The 9,144-nt window shown below is 32.6% G+C and overlaps 1 protein-coding gene across 1 annotated transcript in view; it reads right to left on the reverse strand.

Annotated features, from left to right (window-relative positions):
* The window catches only part of LOC107730018 (type II inositol 3,4-bisphosphate 4-phosphatase-like), a 133,333-nt gene that overhangs the window by 63,050 nt on the left and 61,139 nt on the right, over positions 1 to 9,144 (reverse strand). Inside the window, exon 7 of the mRNA XM_016540769.1 lies at positions 1,812 to 1,916. Coding sequence (XP_016396255.1) covers positions 1,812 to 1,916 — 105 coding nt within the window. The remainder of the gene's footprint in view (positions 1 to 1,811; positions 1,917 to 9,144) is intronic.

A 9,144-nucleotide genomic window follows, 5' to 3' on the forward strand; every position in this document is an offset into this window, starting at 1 on the left:
ATGCGCGCGCTTTATTTGACGACTTGTGGACTGTTCAACTGCAACACCCACAGACTGCAATGATAGCGCATGGAATAGCCAGGACAATTTTTTATATAACTCCGACTGGATTCGTCTGAAAGAAGAAAGTCATATACACCTAGGATGCTTCGACGGTGAGTAAAACATAAGCCAATTTTCATTTTTGGGTGAACTAACCCTTTAACTAGACTAGTACTGCAGTATACAGTATGTGTACTGTGCACAGTAGGCATTGCATACCTGCATTTATCAATTCATATAGCCTACATGGCATATAATATATACTCTGCATTCTTTTGATCTCTTCAGTTTAATATACTGTATGCAAATGTAGCCAAGAAAGACTCACATTTGAAACATTATCCGCGTTCTAAAGAAGTTACAAACTGAACTAATTATCTGACCAGTTGTGTTGTGAGCAGACAAAGAAATAAGATAAACTAAAAATAAAAAAATGTAATTAAATAAATTCATGAATAAATAAATAATGCTAGGTTCAGTTTCATCAACTAAAATAAAACTACAAAAATAAATATTGCATTTTTGAAATAGTGTCAGAATAAATTATATTTCCAAAATGGATATTATTATATTATTTTTCTCTACAGTCATTAATTAATGTAATATACAACATTATTTCCTGTTACAAAAAAAAGGAAAATGTTTTTATTTAAAATAAGTAGAAAAAGTACTACTATGTCCATACTTTACAATTAAAACAATAAACAAACAAACGAACAAATAAATCACCATATTACTCTAATTAATAATTCAGTATATGTATTAAGCATACCTGCATTTACCATTTTGTGAAGAATATATGACACAACATACCGTATCCCACAAAGCATTTGATCCTACATTTCCAAAGTGATGTATAAACCGAAAAATGAATATATATATATATATATATATATATATATTACAAATAAAAATTATCATTAATAATAAATACAAATATATTAATATAAAACTTAGATAAAATAAAGAAAAAATACTAATATTTTTATTTAAAAGATAATTAATTTCATTAGATGATTCTGAAATAAATTTGCATGACAACTGCATTTTTTAAATTTTACGATAAATTACGATAATTTACGATAAATTACATTTCCAAACACATCAAAATGTATATTATATTATTATTTATATTATAATTAGTATTATTACAGTCATTCTTATTACTATAAACCATATTTTGTCCTGTTACAAAAATACAAATTTTTTTGTGTGTTTTTTGCTTATTTTAATTACAATTATTTTTTTATTAAAATAAGTAGAACAAATACTACTATGTAAATACTTTACAATTTAAACAAAAAATAAATAATAAATGCATTAATTAATATCATATTACTTCTTTGCATAGTAGCATACCTGCATTTACCATTCTGTGCAGTATACAACACTGCACTTCATATCCCACAATGCAATGCTCTCAACTTGATTTTACATTCCGGAAATAAATAAATAAATAATAACAATATTTTATAAATATAAATACATAGAGATATTTTTTTTAATACAAGCAACTTACATTTTATAAAATACATTTATTAATAATTTTATTTCTAAGATAATTAAGTTCATTAGATGATTCTGAAACAAATTTGCACGACAAAAGTAGCATGTTACTCTTTAAAATATTTATTATGTAATAAGGCACGTTGTTTTATTTATTATTTATTTATATGCAAGTTGCACAGAATGTATTCAGTACGCTAGTATTCGATTCTAAACCCAGCTGGAGAATGTAAACGGAGGGAATAAGGAGGCATGAGACGCACCTGTTTTCCTTGGACACGTCACCCGCATTCTCTGTGTGTGCAGGTTGATGGGAATGAACTCCAGATATTTCTGGCCTTTGCTGCAGCTGGGCTTGAACGACGGGCCTGGGAAAGATCACCAAAAGCCAAGCGTTTATATATAATCTGCTTTAGCCCTCGTTCAAGAACAAAACAAACACACAAACAGACAGAGGAGCGCAAACACACAGCGGGGGCTCTGCCATCTGCTTCTATTGAATTACAGCCGCACGCAAATACACCCCTTTACTGTTATTCTGACTCGTATGTGTTGGTCGCGATGCATTATAGCGGCGTGTTTGAATGCATTCAAGTACAAAGCCACGACTTGATCAAATGAATACCACGTCGGTCTGATTAAATTAATAAAAAGAAGGCAATTAAACATCAATTGAAGGCAAGAGCCTGCATGCAAGGCCTTTCATTTAAACGTGTGAAGGTAACGGCTTTCATACAGGCCTAATAAAGGATAAAAGAAGTCGTGGATGACCTTGAGTGACTGGAGCTGTAATAATGACCGCTCAGTGCTGCATATAAACACCGCAATCTGATTACAAATATCACTCTCCCAAATACCAGCTCATTTATTCTTAAATCCACTAAGCACAGGGTTTTGCTCAAATTAAGCACCACCTGCTTCGTACAAAAACAACCCAATTAAAATCTTCAGAAACAGATACTGTAAGCCCCTATGGTGAGCAAATATCACCCAGCGACACACGGCGGGCTTTTGATCGCTTCAGTGTAATATATGCAAATATAGCCAACAAAGACTCTTTGAAACATTATCAGCGCTCGTAAGAACTTCCAAAATGAACTAATTATCTGACCAGTTGTGTTGTGAGCAGACAAAGAAATTAGAGGGGGAAAAAATGAACAATAAATAAATAAATAAATAAATGATAAGTCAAATAGCATTGGGTTCATAAAATAAAATAAAGCTACAAAAAAAAAAAACATTTTGCATGTTTGTTTTTTTTTATGATAATTAAGTATAATTCCCTCAAAATTCATATTATATTATTATTATTATTATTCTTAATGGTCATTCCCATGCACGAACAATAAATAGATAAAAGTAAAATGTTCTATTATTATTCTCAATGGTCATTCTCAGTCACTAACATATAAATAAATAAATACATGTAAAACTTTATATTATATTATTATTCTCAATGGTCACTTATTACTTTTATTTAAATTTTCCATATTACAAAAAATACTAAAATGTCTGTACTGTAAGTACAACAACACTACTATGCATTAATACTTTACATGCATTTTTAAAATGTAAACAATAAACAATTCTTTTAAACAAAAACAAACAAATATTACTTGGAGGGGGAAGCTGAAAATGAAAATAATAGGCTTCATTTCGAGTGTCATATAGTGTGTGAGCACTTCAAGAGTAGCAGCACATTTTCAATCGACACCAAAAGCACAAATGGACTCTTTAGAGAGAGTGAAGAGCTGTGATAATTAAAGGCTCTGTGCTTTAAACACATGTGAAGATCACATCAATGAAACGCTGTACAGTACACCACTGCTGCTGCTTACACAGCTCAATATCACTCAAATATAGATCAGACCTGCCAATGCCTCCACGAAACGCCCTTTTATTTACAACCGAACATACTGAGGAAGGGGAAAGTGAAGAAATAAAGAGCAGCATCCACACTGAAACATGACCTTTGCCCAAACGTTTTATCATCGCTGTATGTTTGACCCTTGTTAAGCTGAAAATATACATGCTGAAACATTTAACAAGGCATAAATTCACTCCACCTCCACAGCATCATGTCGGGTGGGTAGAAAGAAAAAGAAAGAAAAACACTGTTACGAAAAAAATAAACAGCATGAACCCAAATTACAGTGCTTTATATAGTTAGATTAGTTTAATGCAGTCACTCTAATTAAGATAAGCACTGCTCTGAAAAAAAATAATTAAATTAAATTAAATTAAATAATTATTTGACATATATTAACTATATGAAGAATTGAATTAGAGTGTTTTACATAATTTTATTTAGTGTAAATTTAAATACATGTTTAATGCAATCACCATAATTAAAATTCGGATAAGTACTGCTCTGATTCCTAAAAAAAAATAATAATAAAAATAAAATAAAAATAATTATTTGACATATATTAACAATATCAAGAATCGAATTAGAGTGTTTTATATAATTTTATTTAGTGTAAATTTAAATACATGTTTAATGCAATCACCGTAATTAAAATTCGGATAAGTACTGCTCTGATAAAATAAAATAAAATAAAAAAATAAAATAAAATAAAATGTTTAAAATGTTTAAAATGTCAGAAATATGGCAGACTGTTGAAGTAAAATGCATTGTAAACTGTGTTTCGTGTTGTACAGAAAATAAAAATGCATTATGAAAGTTTTTTTGTGTAGTTAAATAACTAAAATACATTATAAATAAATAAAGTGACAGGCCTTTTTTATAGATATTACAATTTTAAATATGAAAAGTCAGAAATGTGTCAGATTGTGAAAGTAAAATACATTACAAACTGTGTTTCATGTTGATTTGAACTACTTTAAATTAAGAGTCGTTTGTAGCCTGGAAAACTACAGTTTCGAAGCAACCCACTTCATGTAAAACAAAACCGCTTTTATTAGGCCACTCATAAGTCTGGAGTCTTACTCTCATGTGTACGTGCATCATTTAAAACCTATTTCTCAAAAGCACTCCTCATACTCTGTGTAAAGCTTGGTAACGAGGACAGAATGGCTGAGATGACTTGCGGACAGTGCTCGTCAGTCAGACAGATGTGCTCTCTCCTGGGACACGGGTTAATGGAGGCGGGTGCCGGCCAGGCGTGGCGGAGGAATTAGCCCCATCACACACACCATCTGCCCACGCAGCTGCTGCCCAGGGAACCCCCGCAAAACTCGTTTCAGAAGTGACTAAAACCTTATTCTATACATCACACTAACAATATAGCACAATACAGTTATTTTTGTTGCATATTTAGTCCAAAAATGATTCGTTTTTTTGAGTGCATGTTTTAATGCCTAAGATACTTCATTTTATTTGATTATTTTCTCTTTGTTTCGGGAACCTGAGGAATGCAAACCAGAAGATAATTTTCATACCAAATGAATGACACATTTCATATTATATAAAAATTAAAAATGGATCCGACTTTTAATTCTGATCGGATAAGATACATTAAGAGTTGATAAAGTTAAATATTCAAATTGTGTCCAATTTTTCCAAATTTCAAGTAAAATATGGAAATCATCCTGTGGCGTGACATCCTCATCATGCACTATAATTTATGAATTACAGAAACATATCAATATAAACAAAACAACTGACTATTTAGGGTCTGTGATCATCATAAATATACATACTTGCATTTAAATTTGTGTTTAAAGATGTAAAAAAAAGTCTTCACTGTTACCTATCATAAAATTCATTTTGTCACAACTATCCATGAAAATATGTGAAATGATGCGTAAAATATTTAATATTTAAGATGCAGTGAATAACACAACGGACACTTTGCTATCCCATAATGCCTTGGAATCAAATTTAAAATGATGAATAAATGTGACCCTAGACCACAAAGTCTTAAGTGTCAATTTTTCAAAATTGTGATGTATACATCATCTGAAAGCTGAAAGCTTTCCACTGATGTGTGGTTTGTTATGATAGGACAATATTTGGCCGAGATACAACTATTTGAAAATCTGGAATCTGAGGGTGCAAAAACATCTAAATATTGAGAAAATGGCCTTTAAAGTTGTCCAAATGAAGTTCTTAGCAATGCATATTGCTAATCAAAAAACATGAACTTTACTTAATATCCTAATGATTTTTGGCATAAAAGAAAAATCGATAATTTTGACCCATACAATGTATTTTTGGCTATTGCTACAAATATACCCCAGCGACTTAAGACTGCTTTTGTGCTCCAGGGTCACATATATAAAATAAGATGATGATTAAAAATGCCATGATGAATAAACGTACCAAGAAAGTTGCTCCTTGTGATTGAATTGCACTATTTAATGTTTTATTATTTATTTTTTTGTTGTCACAGGTCAAAGGCAAGCCTAGACAGAGGATGAAGTTTGTATGCACTGACTTAATAGAGAAATTAAAATAGAGAAATTAAGACACAGTGCTTGTCAAGCTTGTAAGTAGTATAAGTTATACCTTCCACTAATTAAACTTTGCTATATTATTTAAGTATTTCCATGCTAATTTATTCAGTGCAACACCTCCGCATAATAAAAATAGCATTAATAAACATAATAAGTAAACTCTTTATTGATTTGTGTGGATGCAGCATATGGGAGTCTGCTGAATAACAGCTGAATACCTAGAAATATCCTGCGGTGAGAGACTACAAATCTTCGAAATAATCTGTCACACTGCAGGACTAAAGAACCAGTCGAGGCGAAAAGTGATGCATCTACAAACTACCTTGAAAAAAGGTTTATGTCTGTTTGTCAGCTACGCAAACACAAACACACTTGGTCTCTTTTCTGTAAGAAAGCCAGCAGTCTCATTATTTCTGTTCCTCTCTGACTGTTTTTCCCTCATAAGATCTCCTTCTCGGCTACAGAAGCGCATAATGATGAGAGTTCAATGCGATCACGTCTCCAGTCAGAGATGAGTGTACTTGAGCAGGAGCATCAGACATGTTGCCTGGCTTCCATTAAATGCTCTTCTCAGAAATACTGAAGAAAAAGTCCCAGGTCCACCATAGAGCCTAGAAAGCACAAGCGGCATGACGATACGCGCTAAACGCACAGCTAGCTATTGGCACATAAGCCCCTGACTGCTTCAGCTTCGCTGTAGGTCTCTTGTGCCAAGCGTTCTCAGGGTTTTCCTCCCGTCAGACAGGCACCAGAGTCCCAGGGCAACAGCAGCAGGAGTAGGTTGTGGTGTCTGCGGCCTGCAGGCTCGTACAGCGCAGACTGTCTGTGGCTTTGCAGCAGTTCTGGGGAACAAATCAGCGTCTGTTTTTATGCTTACATGAGACAGCTAAAGCCAACAAAGAACAATCAGTGCTGCTAAAAATGTCATTTCAGGGAATTTTCTCACCCTGATGTTGTTACAAAACACTTCTGAGTTACTTTCTGCCATTGATTGCTGTTAAAGTTGAAATAATATTACACAGTCCAAGGTAAAAAGCACATTTTGATAAAAAAGAGAAAAGTTGGGAGGTTGTATAAAAGCTTAGCTCAGTAGCTTAGTACATATATAAGATACATAAATGTTAGGGATGCACGATATTGGATTTTTGCCGATATCCGATATGCCAATATTTTTCCGATATAACTCATTTTGGTCGATACCGATACGAATATATTTCCTTTTGTTTGGAAACAACACCAAGTCTCTCCTGTGCAGAAATTATACGCAAAATATTTTTAATTTTGGTTAGTTTTTAACAAGAACTTATTTGTTAGAATGAAATAAACAACAATGAAGGTTTTTTGACAGTACATTTAAGCTTTAACTATAGCCTAAATAAACTATATATCAATCGCTGCATTTTCCCCCAGAAAGATGCAGTGTTAACCACATTTTAACATTTTATTTTAAGATTTAACATTTGTAGATGGTCTAAAGCGCTTTAAATGAAGGAGAAGAAAATGCTATTGCCATCGAAACTTTTCTCAAGACAGTTCCATTCAGTGATACATTAATATAACCCCAGAAATGTAATGCATTTTTGTACTTATTTTACTGTTATTTTCGGGATCTACTGGGACAGTGATAAAGATCTACCAGTCGATCGCGATCGACGGGTTGGCGACCACTGGTCTAAAGTAAAAGAGCTGTAAAAATTCAGAAAATCTTTTAGAGCTTATTGATGCTTGATTTGTTTAAAAAATAAAACATATTACACATTAATGAATAAATCAGTATATATAAAATAAATTTTCAAGTCTCATGTTTGATTTTTTTCATGTAAGCTATAGCTTCTGACCTTTAAATCAAAACATACTCATTATTTTATGACATCAATTACTGCTTTATGCTTTCTGATTTATTCAGAAACACAGTCTAAATGTTATTTTTCTAGGATATTTTACTTTTAATTTAATTAGAAGTAGGCCAACAGCGCCGCCTACAGATTAAAACTCTTTACCGAACAGGCGTTAGGACCCGGGGGAGGTTGCCGCTGCTGCCGCTGCACGTGCTTACTGTTTGCTCTTATCACACCGAACGCATCATTCTGTACGTGCTTTCACAGATTAAATGCAGTGATCCAAAAGAGTCAATCTAATCATCATTCAGACAAAACTTTGCTTCAAGAATGAGCCACACTGCTGACGTGATCTAATCATTAGCACACCCTGAGCACATGTGAGTTAATGTATTCCTCTTATAGGCAAGACATATCGGCATAAATTTGTCATATAGGGCCGATGCCGATATTTACATTTAAAGCCATTATCGGCCGATTCCGCTATCAGTCTGATAATAGCGTGCATTCCTAATAAATGTAGTTTCATTTGTCTTAAGGTTTTATTTTTTTAATTTTGCACCCTGTTTTGTCCCACTTCTCAAGAATCAGTGTGTTCAAAAGTTTGAGGTTGGTAAGATTAAAAAAAAAAAAAAAAAGTTTTTTAAAAAAAATCTTTTCTGTTAGAGAAATCATTCAGGGAACGTTCCATTTTATTATTTTGCACACATTATGGGAAAGTTACTTTTGAATGTTCTCAGAACCATCTGAAACTAGTAAGTATTAATGTTTCATTTGCAGTAACACGAGGGTGAGTAAATGCTGAAGAAAAGAAAAACTCCTTTAAAGAAAAGTCCAGGAAGCTGCCTCACTTATTTTAATTACCCTCAACTTATTTCGTGACTCAATGCAGTCTTTGCTTGGATTTGTCTTACTTTGCTTTCTGTGATGGGCAGTGTTGGGCTAGTTACTCAAATAATGTAATATATTACTCATTACTAGTTACTCATTTCAAAAGTAATATTGTTACTTTACTTATTACTTTCTGGCAACAATAATTAGTTACACAACTAGTTACATGACTTTTTCTTCACGCCCCACAGAAGTTGTAACTGTGTATCTTCCACATAAAATTCTAGTGATTTATAGTCACATTCAAGTAGAAGTGTTGTATTAATCTCATTAATTGTAGCTTGAAGCTAATTTTCATTTCTCCATTACCCATATATGATTATATTTCATTAATTTTGTAAGAAACTTTAAATTTCCAAAAAGATTTTTAATTATAGTAATATAATGTACCACATGCTGATCAGAGGGATGTGGGTGGGATGTAATGCCAGAGTAAAGTAAAGCCACA

Source organism: Sinocyclocheilus rhinocerous, unplaced genomic scaffold, assembly GCF_001515625.1.
Source record: "Sinocyclocheilus rhinocerous isolate Xijiao unplaced genomic scaffold, SAMN03320098_v1.1 scaffold313, whole genome shotgun sequence".
In the NCBI taxonomy this organism is placed as follows: domain Eukaryota; kingdom Metazoa; phylum Chordata; class Actinopteri; order Cypriniformes; family Cyprinidae; genus Sinocyclocheilus; species Sinocyclocheilus rhinocerous.